The sequence below is a fragment of the Tamandua tetradactyla genome, chromosome 3, assembly GCF_023851605.1.
Source record: "Tamandua tetradactyla isolate mTamTet1 chromosome 3, mTamTet1.pri, whole genome shotgun sequence".
In the NCBI taxonomy this organism is placed as follows: domain Eukaryota; kingdom Metazoa; phylum Chordata; class Mammalia; order Pilosa; family Myrmecophagidae; genus Tamandua; species Tamandua tetradactyla.
The window spans coordinates 15,384,499-15,411,215 of NC_135329.1; the positions used below are offsets into that span (position 1 = coordinate 15,384,499).

Sequence of the window (26,717 nt, forward strand, 5' to 3'; positions counted from 1 at the left end):
AATTGAATCCCTGAGTTCTCTTTCCTTAAGTTGTATGCAGCGAGTGATATGAGAAAGATTTCCTTGATTACCAGGAGCTAACAAAAACAAACAACTCATTGAAAAAAACAGTTTTCATGGTTTTTGCAAATTGGCTCCATGTTGGCTGGTGCTCTCCTGTCACGAAGATCAGCCTGATGTAAAAGTGTGGGATCCTCTGTCTTTTCTGACCCTGCATCTTGTCCTGGGCTGAGCACATGGCCTTTAGAATCCCCTTTTACAGGAATCTGGAAACTCTCTCTTTTCCCTATGAAATTATCTTTTCACCCATACAGGGTGCTCTATTTTATGTCTGAAAGACAATAATCCTTTGCCCTTGCCTGCTATGATTTTCTTGTTTCCTATACTGCTTTAATCTGTCCATGAATTTCTTCTGCCTGCAGAGCAAGTTCTGGGAGGGCAAGTCCAAGATGAGAGATTGGCACTGAGATACAGGCACCCAGTATGTGCATAGGGGTTACTCTGCTTTCTCTAGAATATGGCCAGGGACCCACGATGGGAGCACAGACCAGCTGCACGGTGCACCAGAGAGATGTGGAGGAAGGGTCAGCAAGGGTACCAGCAACTTTTCCTACAAGTTTTAAGTTGCTTTTTCTTATTTGCCACTCACCCAATTATTGCATCCCTTGTTTCCTGGAGTTGTGAGGAACATGTCTCTGCTAGAACTTCAGGAATTCTGTAGGGGAATGGAAACTTGGAGTATTTTATGGCACTGTCTTGGATGCCTGGAATCCAACAAATTGTTTTTAACAATAATATGATTTTTCTGCAATAGTTATACTCCTTTTATGCTACATATTTTTTCTTTCTAATTGCATTAATAGGGGTGCACACAAACATAAGCATAGTTAAAGATCATGGTTGTTTTGATTATGAAATAAAAGTTTCATTAGCCTTTTTAAAGATCATGGTTGTTTTGATTATGAAATAAGTTTCACTAGCCTTTTATTGTCAAACATCATTTGGAGCAGAATGATAATTTAACTGGCATGTTTGCATTTTTAGGTGCTCAAGGTGCTCCATTTGCCTGTTTTGAAGAAGTTAATTCTCTCCATGATAGATTTGGAAACTGTGGTTTTAAAAATTCACAACCATTACCTTGTGACCAGAAGTATGTACATAGAAAATATTTATTTTATTGAATCATAAAAATTAAATGTTTCTTGTCCAATAGACACATTGTAGCTAAGAATGATTGTTTCTACTGATGATGAGATTTGTTAGATAAATTTAAAACCTTCCAAAGGCAAAAAATATATCATTTTCAAGACATAGTCTGGGAATATAGTAAGCCTCTTACAGAAGCCAGGATCTACAATGATAGATTATAAATAGCTAAATAGGGTGTCTGTGGTATCCTTTGGTATATGTGTAACATAGAGGAAATCTAAAAGTTCCTAAATCCTCAAGAGGTTTGCCAAGGCACTAGAAATATTGGTATAGGAAGAAGCTGAGGATCAGAATGAAGAGTCTGCATAGTACAGAGATGTACTGGCTGGACATAATGGCAGGGACATAGGCTTAATAAAATGCGCAAAGAGCAAATGCCATCTGTTACTCATCACAACATAAATGATGCTGGGCAATAAGTAACCAGACCAGCCAACCAGTACCAAAGTGTGGGAAAGTGATGAATTCTCCCAGAGAATGCGGCAAATATGAGTGCTCTAGGATAACTAAAGGCTGGAGAACACTGTTGAATTTTGAATAGGAAATTAAGTTATGCCTGCAAATTTAAGTTCAGTGTATGCATTTCAATTCTGCTAGAATGTTAATTAATTAAATTGCATTCATTTGTTGAGCACCATAAGACAGTGTTTTTATTTTGGCTTTTAACTGGTTTCATATCAATTAAATAGCATTTATGTTATCATCCTTGTAATACATATTTGGAAACTGGAATAATTAAAAGACAAAATTGTAAGGAATTTTTGTCTTTCCTTTCTAGGGATGTTCTGTGTGGAAAATTAGCATGTGTTTGGCCACATAAGAATACTTATAAAAATGATGTTCAATATGCAATTTATTCTTATATTCAAGGTCATGTATGCATAACCGTAAATACTGAGTCATCAGTGAGGTCAGATGGAAGGGATTATGCCTATGTGGCTGATGGCACCGTGTGTGGTCCACAAATGGTAACAGAATATGTTAATTTATATTTTACTGTGCTAGTCTATGTTAATAAACAGATACCATATTTTGTGAAGACTATCAGAATCAGAATCAGATTGCCTGCATTGGAATCTGATGCTGAAATTTATTTCATATATGATTTTGAAAAGGTAATTAACCTCAGTTATCGAATGATAACTATTGTTTCTGTCACTAGTCCTTATGTAGGAAGATATATATGTTTTTAAGCACCAAGGTCTTACACTGACATGGTTTATTTTCAGTTCTTTGAAATCTGACAGCTTTAAATCATAAAATTATACTATTGAATTTTCATTTTCCCAGCTTCACAAAGAAACAGAAGCTTGCATATTTCTTAAATCATTCGCTTATGTGTCTTATCAAAATGTACACATGAGACGCTTGGGAAATACCAAACTAAAAATCTGTACTAGGGAAGCATGGTTATAAATGCAAGTTTATGTAGATATACATATATTCATACCTATGGTACCTTCACTCGTATTCCTAAAATAAAGTGAAAATGGAAGGTTCAGAGGATCTGCAGGGTGATATGAGGGCATGTTTCCCAGAAATCACAATTGATAAGACACCCGAGATTTAAATCAGCAATGAAAAATTACTGTCTTTGCATTTCAATGGCATGTAGCACTTACCTGTTAAATTTAAAATTTAGATCAAAGCCTTGAGAAAGTGGAGCAATTAGTTAATTTTTATGTCCAGGTTCAGCAATCCTAATCCCTTGGATGCCTTGTTTGGTGTGTTAGCCTGCTTTGCAAAATTCTCCCAATGATCCCACTTCATGAAATTTACTCCCTTGCATAATCTCTTTGCTCAGTGCATGGAATGAACCTAGTGACCTGCTTCCAACAAATAGTATATAGTAAAAATTATGGGATGTCACATCTAGGATTAGATTTTAAAAAGACAGTGACTTCTATTTTGCATGCACTGTTTTACCTTCTCAGACTGATTGCTTTGCTTAAACAAGCTCCTATGGTGGAGCGGCCCACCTGGAAAGCAATTTTGGGCCAGTGAGGAACTGAGGTCCTCAGTCCAAAAAACCTGGGGGAACTGAATTCCACCAAAATCCACACAAGTGAACCATGAACTGGATTCTTCTCGGTTAAGTCTTCAGATGTGACCATAGTCCTGGCTTACACCATAACTGCAGTTTTGCCAGGGACCCTAAAGCAGAGAACCCAGCTAAGATATTCTCAAATTCCTGACCACAGAAATTGTGACATGTAGTAAACATGTGTTGTTTTAAACTAGTAAATTTGGGGGGTAATTTTTTATGGAGCCATACATAATATTTTGGTATCTGGAAATAAGGCCTGTTGCAATGAATACTGAAAAATGTGGAAGTGACTATAAAACCAGGAAGTGGGTAGAAGCTGCAGGCATATTGATAGAGAAAGCTCAAATTGCTTGAAACAAACTCTTAGTAGACCTCTGAACTTTGAGGGCACTGCTGGTGAGGGCTCAAAAGGTAATGATGAACATGTTATTGGAAACTGGACGAAAGAGCCTTTTTTATTTAGTGGAGAAATGAAGCAACATTGTCGCTTCATTTGTCGCTACAGTATGTAGAAATCAAAGCATGTACCTAATGGTTTAGCTCCTGGTTTCTTCTTGATACTTAGAGTAAAATATCAAAGGAAATAAATAAATTAAGAGAAGAACATTTTAAGAAAAATGAACCAGGGTTTGATAACTTTCAAAATTCTCAACCAAGCCAGGCGGCAAAGATGGTAAAATTAAGAAATGGGTTCTGAGCACTGTCAGGAAAATATGTCCTAGAGATAAAGAACAAGACTGTAAAAACCATTCAAAAGATCAGAGTACTAGAGTGTCATTCAGTTACACAAATGTTCCTTTTAAGAGCTTAAGATATGCCTCACAGATCCTGGCAATCAAAAATGAGGTCTCCAAAAGCTTAACAGCTTTGTCCTTCAGCTGTCCCAGCAGAAGCCTCGGTAGAGAAGGGCTTATTTCAAAGAGATTTGCAAATGTGGCTATTATCTATTGGAGTATATCAAACTGAAAGTCACAGGAAGTCCATGAAGATTTTGGTAAAGTCAGATACACTGCCAGCAAGGATGAAAGGGGAAAAAAGGCACAAAATGAAATATTCTACTGATAAGAAGAGTATTTCAACTATTCAGATGAAACCACGTTATGCATCCTAAAAAAAAAAAAAAAAAAAAAAAAGGAAGATTTAGAGGATGGAACCAAGAGAAGGAAGAACCATGAGCCAAAATGGATTATTAATAGCCTTGAAACTTAATCAATGAATTCCCAATATTCACCCTGCTGGATATTAGGTTTGTTATGGACCTTTTCAGTACTTTTGAATATAGATTCCTATAGGAGTTTTCTTAAGCCTGTCCCATCATTATATGTTGGTGGTGTTGGGAACAGATAAATTATCTGTTTTCTTCACATATCTGTAGGTGGAGGAGCCCTACCCAAGGAAGTACATACAGGAGCCTAGCACATACCTGGAGCTAAATTTGATTAAGAGACTCTAGGCTTTGAAATGATGCTTTAAAGTGATAAGGATTTTGCAGACCTTAGGAATAAGTGCATTTTGCATGTATAAAGGATATGTAAAAACAGATAACAGATGTTGGACTGTGCTAATCTACTTCCAAAGTGCTTCCCAATTATCTCACCTCTTCTTATCTACTCCCTTGTGTAATACCTTCCTCCTGTGTGAGGGGCAGATCTAGAAACTTGCTTCTAACAAATTGAATATAGCAAAAATGATAGGATGTTATTGCCAACATTACATTATAAAAGTAATGTATTTTTGGGTGGTGCAACGATGGCTCCATGGCAGAATTCTCGCCTGCCATGCTAGAGACCCGGGTTTGAATCCTGCAACCTGCCCATGCCAAAAAAAAAAAAAAAAAAAAGAGAGAAGAAGAAGAAAAGAAAAAAGAAAAAGGAGTGTATTTCTGCTGGTACTTTCTCTATTGCATTCTTTAAATATTTGCTTTAATGAAACAGCTGCCATGTTGGAGAGGTATATGTGGCAAAGAAATTAAGATGGCCCTCAGCTAATTAGCAGCGAGGAACTGATGATGACAACAGTCCACAAGGCATGAAATTCTGCCAACAGACACATAATTAATTTTGGAAGCAGATCCCTTTTAAAAAAAATTCAGATGCAAATGACTGAAACCTTAATAGCAGCTTTGTGAGAAATACTGAAGTAAAGGACCCAGCTATGCCATGTCCAGAATTTCTAACTCACAGAGACTGAGAGAATATCTATGTGTTGTTTCATTCCTCTAGGATAATGTTCAAGGAATCAATTGATAGGACACACAAGTACACCTTTGGTTTTGTAAGACACTTTCATGATGTTTTCTAAAATAACTGTACCATTTTACCTTCCCACCAGCAGTGTATGAGTGATTGTTTTTTCACATCCTCACCAGCAGTTGGTATCACTTTTTATTTTAGCCATTTTGATAGGTGTGTACCTCAAAGTCATTGTGAAAGGACGTCTAGAAAAAGCATGTGAAAAAAATGACTTAAAATGGACATCAATCAAGTATTATGAGATGAGGATTTTTCAATGACTTGAGTAACATAGAAGTAATTAGTGACTTCGTAAAAAATAGTTTCAGTAGAAGAGGAGGGACTTATTATCCCAGTGGAAGTTTTAGTCTTAAGTAAAGGGCTGTATTGTTTATCCTCAGTAACAAAAGAAAAGCATAATACATAAAGAAGAACATTGTTTGTTGTCGAATAAGGTATTAGAACACGAACACAAGGGTTTTTGGTTTCCTTGGCTGCTCAAGCAAATACCATGCAATGGTTTGGCTTAAACAATGAGAATTTATTGGCTTATGTTTTGAGCCTGGGAGAAGTCCAAATCAAGGCATCATCAAGGCATGTTTTCTTTCTAAAGACTGTGGCATTCTGGGGCTGGTTTCCAGTGAGCTTTGGTCCTGGGCTTCTCCATCACTTGACAATGCACATGGCTGTGTCCCCTGGTCTCACCCTTCTCTTCCCAGTTCTGCTGAGTTCAGTTTCAGGCTGCTCCCTCTGTCGTTTTCTCTCTTTCTGTCTTAATGTCATTCTCTCACAAAGGACTCAAGTAATAGGATTAGTGCCCATCCTGACTGAGCTGGGCCACACCTTAATCGAAGGAACCTCATCATAGAGTTCTACGTAAAATGGGTGCACATTCATTGGTGTGGATTAAAATCGTTTGACCTGGAGTATAACAGCTCCAAACCACCACAGAGAAGCAATTACTGGAGTTATGTCCCTGATCGGGCAAGGCGAGCAGGCTATGTTATATCCCTCCCCTTACTGAAGTGGAGGGGTTGGCCTTAAGTGAGGGCGTGTGTAGTTCAGCCCCGGGAACAGGAGAGAAGAAGAATATATAACAAATTTATCTACAGTGATGTGAGCAGGTAGAAGTTCCCCTTTTACTCCTACTGTTTTATCTGAAGAAATAGTAAAAAGTTTCATCAGTTGTAATGTGGAGTTGGGAAGACATATTAAAATGTTTGAGAAGAGAGGAGAATTTTGAAATAATCATAATAGAAGGAACCTGATAAATAAGTGAAATATAGCCATTGCGAGGATAGCACTAAGGACATACTTCAGGTTTTGGTCCCTGAATACAAAGTGATTAGTGTTACTTTAGTCATTGGATTATTTCCACGTGACTTTTGAAAAATATTATTAATGATTCAACTACTTCCAAATGGCATTTATAGAATATAATTAATGACAAAAGCCTATTAGAGAAATGCCATCTCTGAAGGGGTTCCTTTATGCTCCCTTCCTTAACAGCAGTCCTTTGGTTGTTGTAATGCATTTGTAAATCTTTTTGATCTGCCTGATTAAAAACAAAATCGATTTGACTATCTGATAACTACCTCTTGGTTTTGCTTCTCTGATACTGATTTTTAAATTATGCTGTTTATAATTTTATATTTGTAATTTCAGTTTTGTATAAGATATTTCTTAAAATTTTGTTTTGTGGTCTCACATTGAAGTAAAAGAAAAGAGAGTCACAGGGATGCTGATGAAACAAAGGTACACATAAAATAAAGATATTTTACCAACTGCTAGTTTATGTCACCTTTAAAAATTATATTTTGTTCTCATAAGAAAGTAAAAGTTGAACTATGCACCCATTTCTAACATGCCAGCTTTATCATTAAGTGAGCCAATAAGAATTTAGTCATCGATTTTAATTTAAATAGCTCTGGATAGATTGACCAAAAAGGAGCACATACTGGCCGAAGAACCTGAAAGGATAATCTGCTTATTTAGAAGTTATGTTGATATAATATCCACATCTTTACAAAGATCATGCCCCTTTGCAAGGGCCCATACCATCCAAATCAAGGACAAGGGGATTCACTGCCGTCCAATCAATCTCCCCTCAAAGTCAGACAGATGAAGAATATACAGTCCTACATAGGTGCTAAGTTGGTGTTACCATTTATTTTCTTGATCAAATGTTTTAAGACACCTTAAGCAAAATTCATCCCAATTCGGTTAGGATCTGTGGCTGATCTAAGGAGGATTAATAGAAAATATTTCTTACCTGTATCCTTACTCTATAGCTAACTTTGGAACCATGTGCCTCATAAATGAATAAGTGCTGGCTTTAGGTGCACTTTCTGTGGATAACTTAGGAAGCAATGAGTCTTAGATGTCTCCAAGGTAGTTGGAATTTCTGGGGAGAACAAAAATTTTGGATTTTCATGTTGGTCTCTGTACACTTACATTAAAAACTAAAATAGCAACTAAAGAACTTGGAATTGTAATACTGTTGAAGCTAAATTGTCTGGAAAACAATATATGGGAGGTCATGAATGGTGTTTGTGGCACTTTTAGGTAACCATGATTCACAGGAAAAATTAGGGGTAGTGAAGATAGTGAATTTCCTTTATTCTGTGTACGTTAATATAACTTGAAAGAGATTAGGAAATGCATACAACTAGATTTGCTTGGAAAAATTGTCCAAAATTAGCTGTTTTTTATCATGACCATGAGAATTGAGAGTGCTAAGCATCTGGATTTTTTTGAGATTTCACTGATGAATGGTCTTATTGAAAACTAAGCAGGATGAAAAATGTTTTAGTTGCAGAAATGCGTGTTATACTATTGCATGGAAATTATATATGGGTATATAAAACAGATTGATATTTTGAATAAAGTATGCTTTTCATTTCTAAAATGACTGTAATTTCTTTCTACCCTTTGTTGTTGTGTGACTAGTATTTTTCTCATCTAAATACATGCATAACTTGGAGATGTTTTGGGTCCAGTTGCAAACCATCATAGTAAAGCAGATATCACAATGAAGCAAGTCACATGAATTTTTTTGTTTCCCAGTGCATATAAAAGTTACGCTTACAGTATACTGTAGTCTAGTGTGTAGTAACATTCATTATGACTAAACGACAATGTACATATCTTAATTAAAAATTTGTCATTGGTAAACAATGCTAACCATCATCTAAACCTTCAGCAAGTCATAATCTCTTTGCTGGTGGAGTGTCTTGCCTTGATGTTGATGGCTGCTGACCCATCAGGGTGGTGGCTACTGAAGGTCAGGATGCCTGTGGCAGTTTCTTAAAATAAAGCAACAATGAAGTGTGCTGCATTGATTGATTCTTCCTTTCATAAAAGATTTCTCTATCGCATGTGATGCTGTTTCATAGCATTTTACCCACAGTGGAACTTCTTTCAAAATTGGAGTAAATCTTCTGAAACCCTGCCTTTGTCCACTAAGTTTATGGAATATTCTAAATCCTTTTTTTTTTGGTCATTTCAACAATGTTCACAGCACCTTCTCCAGGAATAGATACCATCTCAAAAAACCACTTCCTTTGCTCATGCATAGGAAGCAAACCCTCATCCGTTAAAGTTTCATCATGAGATTGCAGCATTTCTGTCATATCTTCAGGCTCCATTCTAATTCTAGTTCTCATGCTGTTTCCAGCACATCTTCAGTTACTCCTTCCACTGGAATCTTGAACCCTTCAAGGTCATCCTTCAGGGTTAGAATCAACTTCTTCCAAGCTTCTATTAATGATGATATTTTAACCTCCTCGCATGACTCACAAATGTGCTTAATGGCAAATAGAATGGTGAATCCTTTCTGGATTTCCAGAAGGACTTTGCCCAGATCCATTAGAGAAATCACTATGGCAGCTGTGGATTTATGAAATGTCTTTTGTAAATTATATTTGAAGGTCAGAATTGATCTACAGGCTACAGAATGTATTTTCTGTGAGCTGTCATGAAAATAACATTAATCTTATCCTACATCTCCATCTCTAATATCAAAGGTCAGTAATATTTTGAAAGGAACATTTTTTTCCCAAGCAATAGGTCTCAACAGGTGGACTTAAAATATTCAGTAAACCATGCTGTAAACAGATATGAAGTCATCCAGGATTTGTTGTCCATTTCTAGACCCCAAGTAGACTAGATTAAGCATAATTTTTAAGGACCCTAGGATTTCCAGAATGAAAAATAAGCATTGGTTTCAAGTTATAAGCAGCTTTAGCCCCTAACAAGAGAGTCGGCCTGTCCTTTGTAGCTTTGAAGCCAGGCATTGACTTCCCCACTCAAGCTGTCTAAATTCTGGATAGAATCTTCTTCCAATAGAAGGCTGTTTTCTCTATATTGAAAATCTGTTGCTTAGTGTGGTCAGCTTCATTTATTATCTTAGCTAGAGCTTCCAGATTACTCAGGTGCAACTTCTGCATCAGCACTAGTTGCTTCAACTTTCACTTTTATATCATGAAAAGAACTTATTTCCTTAAACCTCCTGAACCAATCTCTGCTGGCCTCAAGCATTTCTTATGAAGCTTCCTCACCTCTCTTCACCTTCATAGAATTGAAGAAATTTTGGGCCTTGTTCTAGATTAGACTTTGGTTTAAGGGAATACTGTGACTGATTTGATCTTCTATACAGAGCACTTTCACCATATCAGCAAGACAGCTGTTTTGTTTTATGATCATTCGTGTGTTCACTAGAGTAGCACTTTTAATTTCCTTCAGAAACTTTTGCTTTGCATTCACAACCTGGCTAACTGATGCAAGAGGCTTAGCTTTTGGCAACCTATCTTCTCAACTTTCAACCAGCCCTTCCTCATTAAGTGTAATCATTTCTAGCTTTTGACTTTAAGTGAGAGATCTGTGACTGTTCACATTTAGAGGCCATTGTAGTGTTATTAGTTGACCTAATGTCAATACTGTGCCTCAATGAATAGGGAGGCCGGAGGAGAGAGAGATGGGAGTAGTCAGTGGAACTGGTGGAGTAATCAGACACACATTTTTGGTTAAGTTTGCCATCTTATGTGGGCACAGGTCATGACACTCCAAAAGAATAAGAATACTAACATCACAGATAACTGGTCTCAAGTCACCATAACATATATAATAACCATGAAAAAGTCTGAAATATTGTAAGAATTACCAAATTGTGACACAGAAACCTAAAATGAGCATATGCTGTTGGAAAAAGTGGTGCTGGTAGGCTTGCTTGATGCAGGGATGCTACAAACCTTCAATTAGCAAAAAATACATTATTTCTGAACTGTAATAAAATGAAGCACGATATAAGATATACCTGTAATATCATTAATTTTAAGAAAAAACATTTTCAGCTTCTTGAGTGTTTTTATTCATTTGTACTTAATCCAAGCATAGGAACCAGAACTCTGAGTAGATGGAGATTTCACTGTAAAATTGCTATTACTGCAATCACTTTTGGTGTATTTTATTAAAGTTTGTCTCCTTGATCTTACTGTGTGCACATTCATAGTGAAACAGCGGAGACAGGGCAATGTATTGAAGGGTACCAAAGAATAATTTAATCATAAGATGTAGAAAACATTGATTTTTTTTAGTCTCCTATTTTTTAATGCAACTACATGTTTTCCAATTAGTCTTCCAAGATGAATTGCAGAATCCTAGGATATTTTGCAATCATGTTCAGTCTCAAGATTAGTTTAGACTCTAATTTAAGTTATATTGCTATTGATATGCTTTTTGGTTCTTTTGTATCTGTGTAAGGAAAATTCTTTTGCTATCCTGAATATGACATTAAAATAATTACACAAATTTGAAATGATCTCTATGCAGTATTCATATGCTATTGGAAGAGTCATTTAATTGCATTATATGGTATATTTTCTTGTTTACCAAAATGATTTATGATATATACTTTGTCCTTATTTTCTTATGTTCTTGATTAGCAATGTATAGTTTGAGATCATGTCTAATAAATGATAGATAATTTAAGAATCAACTAAATGATTTTTAATTTCTTCTACCTCCCCAACCTCACCACGTAGGCACTGGTCTAACTTAGACAATTTTACAATCTTGATATGTCATATAAAATTTATAGTTTACTTTTTCGTTGTGTATTAATTTTGAGAAAATAATTGCAAATAGCTCATTTTCATTCCCATTTGACACACTCATATTTGCAATGATTTAATTACATTTTATGTTAGATATTAATAAAGGAAAAAAGAAAAGAGGTTAGGAAACAAGTTAACAAATAAAAAAAGCGAAATAAGGTGGCTGTCACATATCCAGATGAATACTGCTGGATTGCCCACTTTGACATAACAAAGGGATTAGAGTTTGATACAAATAAAATTAAAACACTTTTCTTGCCACGTTATTCTTAACAATGCTATACCAAAGATTCATGATAATTTGAAATCCAAAATATTGCATTATATTTGAAATCTAAACAACATTCAAGACTCCTGTTTTATTTTTCAAGAACACAAATCATTAGCACTATTTTAGCCAATTATTCATCAAAACCATTAAAATAATATAAAAACTCATTTAATGGAGATTCTTATGTCAATACTAAATTGTAGATATTAAAACTATATAACGTCTTTATATAAATGATTTAAGGGCAAATATTCTCAGATTTGTTTACATGCACTGTGCATCTCTTGTGCATATATAACAGCTACCTGATGATTGCTCTTTTCATTTTATATAAACTTCATCAATGATTATGAAATATTATTACTATTGTTTCATTTTAGTATTGTTTAAATAAAACCTGCAGAGAAGCTCGTTTGATGGGATATAATTGCAATGCCACTACGAAATGCAAAGGGAATGGGGTAAGTAACTTTTATTTTTTATAGCTTTAAGTTACATATTATTATTAAGTTATTATTGTTGGGGTAATTTAAGGTAAGAATTTATTCTGTTTGGGAGAATTGAGAGTCTGTGTCATTTTTAAACTGAGTTTTTTTGTTTAATTATATATTTTAATTCTTCAGTCTTTATATGTCCCATGAAATCTCAAAACACAAAATTAGAGATTTTAAATCACTGATAGTTTATTATATTGGATACAAATTGCTTTCTCACTTTATACTATGTAGATTCTATTATTTTATTTAGACTTTTGTAATGATTTTTTCTTTTGATAAAATTCTACATATGGCTACATAAATGGATTACATAAGAAAAATTTGTATATTTACCTTTTTATTTTTCTATATATGTTATATCTAACAATTAAAATATTTAAAAAGGAAAATAATAAAAAATGTTAACTAAAAGTAAACTTAATCTAGGAGAAACTGTTTACTCCACAATCACAGCTCTCACTAGACAGCTGCATGATTTACAGTTCCAATTCAATTCTGTAAGCATAGTTTTTTAAGAATCTCATTAATTTTGAAATGCCAACAGTTTTTGTGCTGTTATTCTCTTTTCACTCCACATAGTACTTTTTTTCAGCCAATCTACCTAGCAACTTATCATCTCACTGAAAATTAGTGTACTAAGCCCCAATGTCAAGAAGTTGAGATAAAAACAGCAATTAAATTCCTGAACTTTAGCTCATGATTGAATATAAATGATAAACATTTTTGTCTAATTTCCATTGTTAAAAAAAGCTTCCAACATTTCACACTTGAATATTTTCAGAAGAGCTTTTTGTAGATGTTCCTTATTAGATTAAACAATTTATATTCCTGACTTGCTAACTTCTTTTAGTGAACATACGCTGAATTTTACTGAATACTTTTTCTGCATCTATTGAGTTTATCCTGTGATTTTCCTTTTCCTTCTATTAAGATGTAAAGAAATTAATTTTCAAATATTAAGCAACTTTGTATTATCAGAATCAAACCAACAATGATTCCATTTTTGAATATTTTGTTTGATATAATTATTTCTATTTTGTGAAACAGATTGAAGATAAATTTTGTATCTTATACTGAATATCTTAATATCAAGATTATACTAGCAAAAAAAAAAGATTATACTAGCTACATAAACTGAATTGAGCCAGTGTTCTTAAATTATATATCTCCTGTACTAGCTTTTTGATAATGATATTATTTCTTCTTAAATGTTAGGTATAATCTATTATGGAAGCTATTTGGACTTATTTTCTTTGTGAAAAAGTACATAATTAAATATATAGCTTCTTTAATACTATTTTAATATATCTTATACTAATACTATTTCACCTGTTTATTTCTTTTTCTTTTTCTTTTTTTATGACTTGTTTATTTTTGGCTTCAATTTTCTCATTTGAAGTTTTACAACAATTTGCCCATTTTATCTAAATTTTCAAAATTTGCAAATTATTTCATTTTAAATCTTATTTCTAATGTGAGAAGCAATAATAATAATATTGACTCTTTTACTTTTCTAATATTGCTAATGACATTTTGCAAGGAAATATTTTATTCAAGTATAAGGCAAAATAAATTGAACAACTTATAACTGTAAAACTTGGTTACTTTTTACATGCTCAAAACCGTATATCAAATTACAGGAAAGGCCAACAGTAGGAAATAGAGTCGGTCTCTGAAATTTGTTCAGATTGGTATAAGCAGCATCATTGCTTTGGTCATATTACCTAAAAGATTCTATAGTATTAATATTTTCAGTGATGGGGAAAGATACCTTGTGGAATGTGTTCCATGCTCCAATGAGAGAAGCACCGTGCAGATCCCTGGGTTTATGAAGTGAAGTCATGCCATCTGCAGTGAATAAGTATTCATATTGGAAAATAGAGCTCCTGCCATTCTACTGAGCTACTGAAAGAGAAAGAGGATTAACCATGAACACCAACTGATTACACAGCCAGAATTGCCCAATCACAAGACTCCACTGGATGCAGAAACATTCTATTATAGGATGGAAGTGGTATATTTAAGATCAAGTAGGAACACGACCACAAACTGAAAGCAAGTTATAGGTATAAGTAGGCCAGGCTCCCGTGTGATCCCCCCAACTCTTGTACCAGTTATTCTCCCTCAGCTAAACCTACATTTATATAGGGTAATTATTTATGACCAGATGATGGAAGAGGAAAATGCTTAAGCCTGGTTCACCAATTGATTAGCATGATTTTTGGATATAAGCCAAATGTGAAAGCTTTCCTCCAGCCCCAGCATGAAAGGTCACTCCTTAAAATAACCGTGGTGATGGAAACTACTCCCAATGGGCAGAGATTTAACTCATCATCGTATTGTGTGGAAAGAGAAGGGAACCAATATTAGAATGTATACAGAAAATGCTTTGCTAGCCAGTCAAGAGACTAACGTGAGAAAGTTTGGAAGATCAGTGTCAAGGAGTACTGGGTAGAGGTATGAGGATTAACATATAGGGGTGGGCATAATGCAATTTTCATTTCAAATGTTAAATCTTAGCAGAGAGGATCCAACATGAGAAAAACACCAGGTAGGCAAAGTGACTTGGCCACCTAACACTCACTAGTTTTGCCCAAGTGCTGGCAGATAAGCGCATAAATGAAGTGGCTATGATGGCAGGTAGGAAGACTATACATAAGTTCAACAGGTTGGAATCCCACTTGCCAAGACCTAGTTATTGCCCCTGCTTAATGTTCATCCTGATAGCAAGAGAAACCAAAATGGCATCATTCCTCAAGAAGGTATATCAGGCCCTTGGGAGCAAGTTGACTCTATTTTGATCCCTTCAAGCCTGGAAGGCCAGGAATTCATTTTGATAAGAATACACTGTTATCTGCATTTCCAATTTTGAGACTTCATCTCCTTCCTCTATACAAAGCCTTATATAATGTTTTTATACCAGCAGCAAAGGATTTCATATAACACTGTGTCAGATCAATGGACCAATTCTCCAGCAAAGGGATTTTGGGCATGGACCCATGGCCACTTGTTAATCGTATATCACATTAACAGAAGCTGCCAGTGAGAGAATATCGAAATGACTGTTAAAGGTGCATCTAGAGCACCAGCTTAGAGATGATATTTTATGAGGGTAGATGCCATCCTCAAGATGACAATGTATTAAAGACTTATATGTGGTTCCCAAAGGGACAACACTTCCACTAACTTACACAAAAAAGTTCACATTGAATTCAAAGTTGGCTGTAATCTAGGCACTTAAGGCTCTCTGTGCCATAGGACTATCAAGCAAGAAGAGCCATCATTGTCCTGGCAATTGTAAAGGACTCTGATCATCAAGGTACATGGAACTCTTGTTATAAATTGCATCAAGGAAGAAATAAGATTTGCATCCAGGTAGCCCATCTGGGTACCTTTAGAATTGCAACTCCCTTGATATGAAGACAGTATGGTGCCCAGGGCTCAAACCCCTCAGAGGCCATGCCACCAGGTAAGCCACCAAGTTCAGCTGAAGTGTTCACTGATGGAAAGTCACATCTAGTAGAGAAATGAGATGATGAGTGTCAGCTTATGAAGGGACCAGCTGCAGACCTGGGGTCTGTATTTCATTTCACTAACTTTTGTCTAAGTTTCCTCCCTTGAAGAGAGACCAATTAGAATTCTAAGAGACACTATTCCCAATATCATACGGAGCAGTGGATCCTAATGGTGCAAACATACTGTGATAGATGCTATGATATGTCATCCAGATCTTCCTTTAGGCATAAATGATTACCCTAGTTACTGAGAGTGCTGCTGGTAGGCAGTCCTCCATTGCCAGCCCCTTTTGCAGGACTGCTTTAGCTTTAGAGACCGCTGTATCTAAGACTTTGCCTCCTTTCCAGGGCAGCCCATATTTAATGTCTGAATGATATATATTTTAAAAGACCTAGCCGTAACTTGGAACAGCAATGAAGCATCTTCTTTTTTATGACTCCCCATGTGGTTGACTGGAGCAACTTTTGACACTGCATCAATGTTTGACTTTTCCTTGTGGACAATCCTTCATCTTCTCCTTCCCTTTCACAGGCTTTGATCCTAACAACACTCCCCTAATAAACCATCTTCATGTTCCCTCTCAGGGAAGCCCACAAATTACATAAATAATTGGCTTTATCTGCTTTTCTCATTTAGTCCCATACTGGTGTGTATATAGCAGTCATTCATTGTAGTTTTTTTTTTTTCTTCCTTTATTAGAGAAGTTGTTGGTTTACTTTAATGGGAGTGGTGGTGGATATATAATACTGCCTTGGTTAAAAATTAGAGGGATAAACACATGTGGGAGGTATACATTCAGAGATCTTGCCTATCAAAAATAGAAAAGTTTTGCCCTTCTACATAAAAGATCTCATTGTTGCCTTTAGGCAACATTTTAGTCTTTTCGCCAAAACTTTGCAAACTCTGTTGCATTGTCCTGCTGCATTAAGTCTTATTATGGAATATTCTGATACTAGAGTCGATCTATTTTGTTCAGAATGTTGTAAGATACTTTTCTTTATTTTTAGGGTTTAGAAATACAGCCAACAAGTATGTAAGATTTGTGATTTTGTTTCATTTTTCCTATCAGGAAGTCAATTTATGTGTGTAGTGTGAAACATCAGCACTTCCTTTATTTAAGAGAATGTATATAGTATTATTTAGTTGGTCATTGCTTCTACTCTAGTGGATAATGTTTTTTTTATTCTAGCTTAGTCAAAGTGCAATGATGATATATTCTATAGTCTCATTTTATACAGACAACTTTAGTTAATTCAGTAAGATGAAACAGTTGTAAAAAAGGTTTGAAACAATGCACAAGTGATTTTGAGTCTTCCTTTCAAAGTTGTGTATTAGAATATTTATCACTAGCATACTAAATATTCAATAATAGAAGTTAGGAAATATAAACTAGAGGATCACTCCATGGAATTCAGGGCTATAATTCATACTATTTATTAGAATTACTTTGATATGTAAGGGAAGAAGTTAAACTCTAAATGAAATCTATAAATAATTTAGCAGAATGAATATAAATGGATAGAATACTATGAATGTAGAAGAATTATAAGGAGTTTCCATACTACTGAATATTATTGATTTATTTTACACTGTGCCAATTTCATGTTAACATGTGCAGGTATGAGACAAAATTTTTGATATGGTAGTTATTGATGTTATCTTGGCAAAACCTTACAAATTAGTATTTTTGTGGGAGTGTGTGTGTGTTTATAAATGCAAATATGAATGAAACACAGAAAATGCTTAGTACTGGAGAGTGAGACTGAGATAGTAGGTGAGAACTCTTATAGGTCTGTGGGCCATAACTATTTGAATTTTGCAAACATGTACATAACTTTTTACCTTAAAATGAAAATTAATACTAAAGTATTGAAATGTTAAAACACATATAACACAAAATGTTCCTGGATGTAAACAGTTAGAAATGCAAACGTATCATAAAGATTTATTTTTGTCTATTTTTAATATTTGCTCTAACAGTTATATTCTTGTATTTTTAAAAATACATTCATATAAAATGAAATACAAATCATTGATCAATAGTGTCAAATGTTGAGAAGATGCTAAGATAAGAAATTAAACTGATCAAAGATCTAAACATTAGGTCTAAGACCATAAAACAGTTAGAGGAAAATGTAGGGAGATATCTTATGAATCTTACAATTGGAGGCGGTTTTATGGACCTTAAACCTAAAGCAAGAGCACTGAAGAAAGAAATAAATAAATGGGAGCTCCTCAAAATTAAACACTTTTATGCATCAAAGAACTTCATCAAGAAAGTAGAAAGACAGCCTACACAATGGGAGACAATATTTGGAAATGACATATCAGATAAAGGTCTAGTATCCAGAATTTATAAAGAGATTGTTCAACTCAACAACAAAAAGACAGCCAACCCAATTACAAAATGGGAAAAAGACTTGAACAGACACCTCTCAGAAGAGGAAATACAAATGGCCAAAAGGCACATGAAGAGATGTTCAATGTCCCTGGCCATTAGAGAAATGCAAATCAAAACCACAATGAGATATCATCTCACACCCACCAGAATGGCCATTATCAACAAAACAGAAAATGACAAGTGCTGGAGAGGATGCGGAGAAAGAGGCACACTTATCCACTGTTGGTGGGAATGTCAAATGGTGCAACCACTGTGGAAGGCAGTTTGGCGGTTCCTCAAAAAGCTGAATATAGAATTGCCATACGACCCAGCAATACCATTGCTAGGTATCTACTCAGAGGACTTAAGGGCAAAGACACAAACAGACATTTGCACACCAATGTTTATAGCAGCATTATTTACAATTGCAAAGAGATGGAAACAGTCAAAATGTCCATCAACAGACGAGTGGCTAAACAAACTGTGGTATATACATACGATGGAATATTATGCAGCTTTAAGACAGAATAAACTTATGAAGCATGTAATAATATGGATGGACCTAGAGAGAACATTATGCTGAGTGAGACTAGCCAAAAACTAAAGGACAAATACTGTATGGTCCCATTGATGTGAACCGACATTAGAGAATAAACTCGGAATATGTCATTGGTAACAGAGACCATCAGGAGATAGAAATAGGGTAAGATAATGGGTAATTGGAGCCGAAGGGATACAGACTGTGCAACAAGACTGGATACAAAAACTCAGAAATGGGCAGCACAATACTACCTAATTGTAATGTAATTATGTTAAAACACTGAATGAAGCTGCATCTGAGCTATAGGTTTTTTTTCTTCTTTTTTTCTCTCTATTATCATTTTATTTCTTTTTCTGTTGTCTTTCTATTTCTTTTTCTAAACCGATGCAAATGTACTAAGAAACAATGAATATGCATCTATGTGATGATAGTAAGAATTATTGATTGTATATGTAGAATGGAATGATTTCTAAATGTTGTGTTAGTTAATTTTTTTAATTAATAAAAAAAGAAAAAAAAAGAAATTAAACTGGCTAACTCATTTGCTGATTATTTTATCACTATACTGTGTATGGAATTTAAGTGAATAAATAAGAAATATATAAGTGGTGTCAGCAAAAGTCTCCAAAATAACTAAATGAAACAATTTTTGTGAAAAAATTCCGAATCTACCTAATGGCTTGCCCTTCTTTGTGATGTGGTGGCCATAACTAGATTGAGTGCCATTTCTTAAAAGATGACTGGTGATGCCGAATTATTTATCAAAAACCAGTAATGTCCTGGCGTGGGACAGAACTCCCAGGGGTGTAAATCTCCACGGCAACGTGGTTCAGGAGCCCCAGATGAGCCTGGGCCTGGTATCGCAGGACTGAGAAAGCCTTCTTGACCAAAAGGGGGAAGAGAAATGAAACAAAATGAAGTTTCAGTGTCTGAGAGATTTCGGATGGAGTTGAGAGGTCATTCTGGAGGTTATTCTTATTCATTATATAGATTTCCTTTTTTAGTTTCTAGTGTATTATAATAGCTAGAAGGAAAGTAGCCTTGAGTCTTGAAGACGACTGTCTAATATATAGCTTTTATGACGTGGCCATGTGATTATGAAAACCTGTGATTGACACTGCCTTTATCCAGTGGATGGGCATATGGGTAAGAAAACAGAGACAAAAACTAATAGTGGGGGGCTATGAGATGTTTTAGGTGTTCTTTTTCATTTTTAAAAAATTTTTTTGAATAATGAAAATATTCAATAAATTGATTATGGTGATGAATGCACAGCTACATGATGATGCTGTGAACAATTGTACAGTTTGGATGATTATATAAGAATGTATCCCAATTAAATTCCATCCCAAATAAGTTAAAAAAAAAACACCAATGTGGTTTTTGAAATCTTCATGTAGTTAGTGATTTTTCCGTTCACACTATTATATTGCGAAAAATTTTCACTATTCACTAATTTTTTAACCTACTTCTCATAATAGTCTTAATAATTATAAGAAAATAGTACTTTTATTCTATGGAATTCAGGCATTTATATCAGATATAAAGACTAAGATTCACAATAATCATGATTTTCTTTTTCAGATATGTAATAATTTTGGTAATTGTCAATGCTTTCCTGGCTATCGGCCTCCAGATTGTGATTTCCAGAAGGGTTCACCTGGGGGAAGTATTGATGATGGAAATATTCAGAAATCTGGTGAGTAGAAATAAAATTTAAAACAAGATAGCATGTTGCTTTATATGGAAATTATATAGAAATTTTATAGCATGAAAAAGATTGAGTCAAAGTAAAAAATGAAGAGAACTGAACAGAATCTCAGAGGCATCTGGGTCAACATCATTTGTGCCAATGTATACATAATGAGTCCCAGAAGGAAAAGAGAGAAAGGGGCAAAAAGAATATTGAAGAAATAATGACCCCAAAGTTCCTTAATGTGTTGAAAAACATTTATCTTCAGATCTATCAACAAACCCCAGTAGACTAAACATAAAATCCACTCTTAGACACATCACAGGCGAACTGCTGAAAGCTAAAGACAAAAAGGACCTGTTGAAAGCATGAAGAAAAGAAAATTCATCAAGTACAGGGGAACATAATATAATTAATGGCAAACTACTTATCAGAAACAATGGAGGGCAGACGTCCTTGGAATCAAATATTCGAAGTGCTAAGAGAAAAATATTTCAACCAAGAGTTTTATATCCTGCAAAAATACTCATTAAAACTGAAGGTAAAATAATCAACTCTCAGTGATTGTTAGAGCAGCTAGATAGAAAATCAGCAAGAATGTAGACAACTGAAAAACACTGTTGACTATTTAACTACCATGAATAGGAGATTTGACCCAGTGACTGCAGGACACACATTCTTTTCAAGTACATATGGAACATTCCCCAGGAGAGACTGTATGCTAAGACAATAAACATCTCTAAATACAATTAAAAGAATTGAAACCATACAAACTATCTTTGAGACCATTATGAAATTAAATATTATATCCACAACAGAAATAAGTCTCGGAAAACACAAATATTTGTAAATTAAGCAACACACTTTTAAATAGCCAATAGTTCAAAGTATTTCATGAGGGAAGTAAAAAAATATTTTGATTAGAATGAAGATGGCAACACAACATATCAAAATTTGAGAGAGACAGCAAAATGAAAGATTAGATGGAAATTTATAGTTTTTAACAACTATATTGGAAAAATAAGAAACATCTAAAATAAGTAACCCAAACTTCTACCTTAAGAAACCAGAAACCAGAGTGTAGACTAAATTGAAGGCAAGTAGAAGGACATAAACAATAATGAATAGAGTGGGACTCTATGAAATAAAAAATAAGACAATAATACAGAAATTCAAGTCAGTTGAAAGTTAGTTCTTTGAAAAGATCCAGAAATTTGACACTCACTTAAACAGACTTTTCAAAAAAATAGTTGGGAATGTTCAAATTACCAATAACAAATGATGGACCTCTCTCATGAACCTACAGAAATTAAAAGAATTATAAGACAATATTATGAACAACTTCTTCCCAGCAAATTACATGACTTAGATGATATGGCCAAAATCTTAGAAGGAAACAGACTACCAAAACTGATTCAAAATGAATAGACAACCTGAATAAATTCCAGCAAATAAAAATTTGAATTAGTATTAAAAACGCTCCCATTAAGAAAATCCCACACCCAGATGATTTTGTTGATTCACCAAATATTTAGAGATGAAATAATACCAACATTCACAATTTTTTTTCAGAAAATATATGAGTAGGGAGTACTTCTGAACTCATTCTAAGAGGCCAGCATTACCCTGAATTCAAAACCCAAACAAAGACATCACAAAATAAACTATAGCTCAAAATCACTCACTAAATAGTGTCCAATTTTCTTAACAAAATATTAGCAAAATAATTTCAACAACATATTAAACGATTACACACTATGTCCAGGTGAGATTTATTCAAAGAATTATGGTTATTTTGTATGAAAATCAGTTATATAATCTATCATATTAATGTAACAAATTAATATTTTATTTTTATGATCAACTTAATGACTACAGAAAATATACCAGAAAATCCAATATCTATTCATTGTAGAAACAGTCCACAAATTAAGAACAGAAAGAAACTTGCTCAGTCTGATGTATGAAACCCATCATTTCACTTAATGATGCAAACTGATGCTTTTCCTCAAAGAATGTCCTGCATGTCACTTACACCAATCATTGTGCCTGGAGGCTTTAGCCAGTGCAGTAAGACAACCAAAGAAAATAAGGCATCCATATTGAAAGAGAAAAAGTGAAACTCTCTTTATGCACAGATAGCATCACTGTACAGGTTGAAAATTCTAATACACAATAAAATATACTAGAATTAATAATTAAATTTAACAAGTTTTCAGTATATGAGATCAATGTACAAAAAGCAATTTTATTTCTACATCCTTACAACAATGATGTTAAAATTTTCATTCACAATAATATAAAAAATCAAATGCTTATAAATAAATTTAACCCCAAAGTACATGATTTGTACATTGGAAAACTATAAACCATCACTTAGATGAATAAAGGGGAACCAATTATAGAGAGACATTTTTGGCTCATAGATTAGAAGGCCATTTGCTATTAAAGGGTCAGTTCTCCCCAAATTTATCTCTATATTCAAGAAATTTTTTATCCATATCATCCAGCAGACTCTTTTGCAGAAATTGAAAAGCTGATCATAAACTTTATATGTAAATTCAAAGGACCTGGAATAGCCATGGTTATTTTGGAAAGAAGGACAAAATTGAATGATGTTCACTACCAATTTCAAAACTTATCATAAAGGCTACAATAATCAAAACAAGGTAGTACTTAGCATAGGCATTATAGATTAATTGAACACAATAAAGAACCAGAAATAGAGTCAAAGATATATGGAGAACTTATTTTCAATAAAACTGCAAAGGAATTCACTGGTTAAGGTTAGTCTTTTTATTAAATGGTGCTGTACCAATATATATCCATATGCAAAAAGTAACTTAGAGCCATATCTCATATCATGCACAAAATAATTTAAAGTGGATTAGAGATCAAAATGTAAAATCTGCATGTATAGAACTTCTAAAAGAAAATATACCAGAAAACCTTAGTGACTTCGGGTTTGGCCAAGATTTTAAAAATGACACCAAAGATGATCCAAACAGAAAAATCAATAAATTGGGCATAATCAAAATAAAAAACTCTTGCTCTTCAAAAGTCACTGTTAGGAGTAAAATGGAAAAGTCACAGACTCTTAAAAAATGCTTACAAATCATATACCTGAAAAAGTACTTATATTCAGAATACATAAAAAACTTTTGAAATTCAATGATAAAAAAGCGAACAACTCTATTAAAAATGGCAAAAATTTGAACTAACATTTCACCAATGAAGACATTTGTACATGATATATGCAATGGAAAGACACCCAACATCACTGATCATTAGTTAAATGTAATACGCAATAATTAGATACCATTGCATTCCTTTTAAAATAACTTAAATCTAAAATCTTGACCATAGTAAGTTTTAGCCAAGGTATTGGGGAAGTAGAAATCTCTTAAACTGCTTTTGGCAATGTAAAGTGGTACAATTTGGTAGTTTGAAAAAAAGTTAAACAAAAAAAGTTTATATCCATATAAAAGCTTGTACACAAACGTTCATAGCACCTTCACTTGTAGAAGATAAGATATAAAATCAACCCAAATATAAATCAGCAGGTGATAGATAGCCAAGTCGTACTATATTCATACACCAGAACACTATGGAACAATAAAAAGGGACAAGCTATTCTTATATGCATCAACATGGTTGAATCTTAAAATTGATGATGAGTGAAAGAAGCTAGAATAAAAAGAGTCCATTCTGTCCAATTCTTTATATAAAACTGTGGGAAATGCAAACTAATTTATAGTGACAGAATGGAGGTCAATGATTGCTTGTTTTGGAAAGTGACGGTATGGCAGGATGACAAAGGGACAAGAGGAAATTTTTTGTGGGTGATATACTCATTATTTTTATTGTGGTGATGAATTTATGGAGATTATATATATATATCAAACCTATCAAATTGAATACTTTATATATGTGCAGTTTATTATATGCCAATCATATCTCAATAACTGTTAGAATGGCAAACATTTAAAAATAATGTATTTAAAGGCTATTCAGGGAGGCGCAGCAATGGCTTAGTGGCAAGAATTCTCACCTGCTGAGTTGGAGACCCAGGTTCGATTCCCAGAGCCTGCCCATGCAAAATAAATAAATAAATAAATGAATGAAAAAATGAATAAAGGATGATCACAACATTTTGCTGTCAAATCTCAAGTGCTAATTAAATGCATTTTTACTTATCCAGTACGAAAATATAAGTATTTTCTATTATATGGAGAAAAATACCAGAAGGAGTGAAAACAAAATCTTAAGAATGGTTGCCTCATGGTGGCTTACATTTATTAAATCTTATCAAATTGTGCATTTAAAATATTTGCATTTCATTGCAGGTAGAGAATCACTACAATAAACAAAGAAAGAAAACATGAATGATAAGCAACAGCCAAGACTCTCATCCACTGCCATTGGGAATATAATTTTTCTTAGGAAAATCTCTGGAAATATTTACTAGTGTTGAATATAGGCAGGCTATGAACAGACATTGCCGCTCCCAAGGGCATAGATTAGAGAGATATGCATACATATGTTGACCAAAAGACATGGAGTAGACTATATCAAGTATTCAAAATACCCCAATTTCTAACTACCCAAGGTCCATCATTGGTGCATTCTAAAACTTTGCATACAAATAAGAACTATGAATAGCTCTTATTTGTATGCAAAGTTTTAGAATGCACCAATGATGATGAACAATTTACAACTATAAGCAATATTACAAGTGAATATCAAAACTCATTAATATTGAACAAAAAAGATCATAAAATACTTAAAATATAATTCCATTTACATAAGGTTCAAAATCTATGAAAAAATGATCCATGCTTTTAAAGGCAAAATAGAGGTTATTTTTGCAAAGGATAGTGACTGGAAGAAAGCAGATTAGGGGCTTCTGAGATGATGGTAATACTATATTTTCTGGCTTTTGTGCTGATTACATAGGCTATGTTCCATTCTGAAAGTTTTTGAGCTGTATAATTATGACATGCACATATTTCTGTTAACATGTACTGTGGTAAAGCTATATAAAAAACAGGAAAGAGGATAATTGTAACTTTGGAAAGAGTGATGATTAAGAAGCTTCTGAGGGAGCTGTTGGGATTCCAGCAGAGTGTATTTTGAGACCTGGATTGTGGGTATATGTGTGTTAATTTTTCTAATTCATTCCTAAATGTGCAAACCTAATTATATATGGCATGCTTTTCTGAATTGTGCAACTTCAATTTTTAAAAACTGTTAGGTATAAGCAAAGCACACCACCTTTATAGACCCTCAGTGAGAGGGGAAAATGCACACGCACACACCCACACATTCATATCTGATGTGCTGATATATACATGAAGACACATACAGGTATAATATAGAGATGGATTCTCTTTATGTGGATAAAATAGAAGCATTGGACAGAGAGTCTTTTAACAATTGTTTCCTCCAAGGAGAGGAACTGTGACTGGACAAGGGTGGGGATTTCTCACAGTACATTTTTTTTCTAATTTTTTAACTTAAGCCTTATCAATGTAAAATATTAAAGCTGAATGTGGCAACCAGTATTTAAAAATATGTACAGTAATATAATCTACATATGTGTAAAATACAAATAGGATATCTTTAAAAAGTGTAGAATTGTTTTTTGGTGTTCTGAGCTTAAATGTCCTTTTACTTTCCCTACAATTGTCTGCAATGTATTAAATATTTTATTTTTATATGACATATATAAATACATATGTATGTATACATAAATGGAAGATAAAGGGAGATAAATATAAAAATATTTAATATTTTAATGAGCTCTCACTGACTTCTGCTATGTTTTGCTTCTAGATTTCTTTTTTATTAAAAAAGGTTACAGTACACAGTGGAACAACTGGATCATTCTGAGTTTCTATATTTTTCTGCCTTTTTTCATATTTTTCACCATTGTGGTCACGAAGAGAAGTGAAATGAGGAAATCATGCAACAAAGAAAAGTCAGAATATGAGGGGTAAATATAATTTATAAAATCAAATTCTTAGATTATATTGTACTGGTCATTGACCAGTGGTATCAATTTAAAGCTGTTATATGACACCTGTTATATTTTATCCCTAGATACATGCTATTTCAAATCTAATGTAAATGATATTTCGTTTTCTAATAGTTAGTTGATAATATATTGGGGCAAATAAAGTTTTGACTGTCTAGACCTATTTTCCTGTAACTACTCCA

At 33.9% G+C, this 26,717-nt stretch overlaps 1 protein-coding gene across 4 annotated transcripts in view; it reads left to right on the forward strand.

The window, feature by feature from the left end:
• LOC143677058 (disintegrin and metalloproteinase domain-containing protein 18-like) overlaps window positions 1–26,717 on the forward strand; it is a 117,474-nt gene that overhangs the window by 80,608 nt on the left and 10,149 nt on the right. For 2 of the 4 annotated variants that reach the window (XM_077152555.1, XM_077152554.1), the window contains exons 15-19: window positions 1,045–1,150; window positions 1,988–2,177; window positions 12,252–12,332; window positions 20,390–20,504; window positions 26,334–26,493. In XM_077152555.1, coding sequence (XP_077008670.1) covers window positions 1,045–1,150; window positions 1,988–2,177; window positions 12,252–12,332; window positions 20,390–20,504; window positions 26,334–26,493 — 652 coding nt within the window. Of the gene's footprint in view, window positions 1–1,044; window positions 1,151–1,987; window positions 2,178–12,251; window positions 12,333–20,389; window positions 20,505–26,333; window positions 26,494–26,717 lie in introns of those variants that run through there. The other 2 variants (XR_013172364.1, XR_013172363.1) reach the window with 2 other exon arrangements.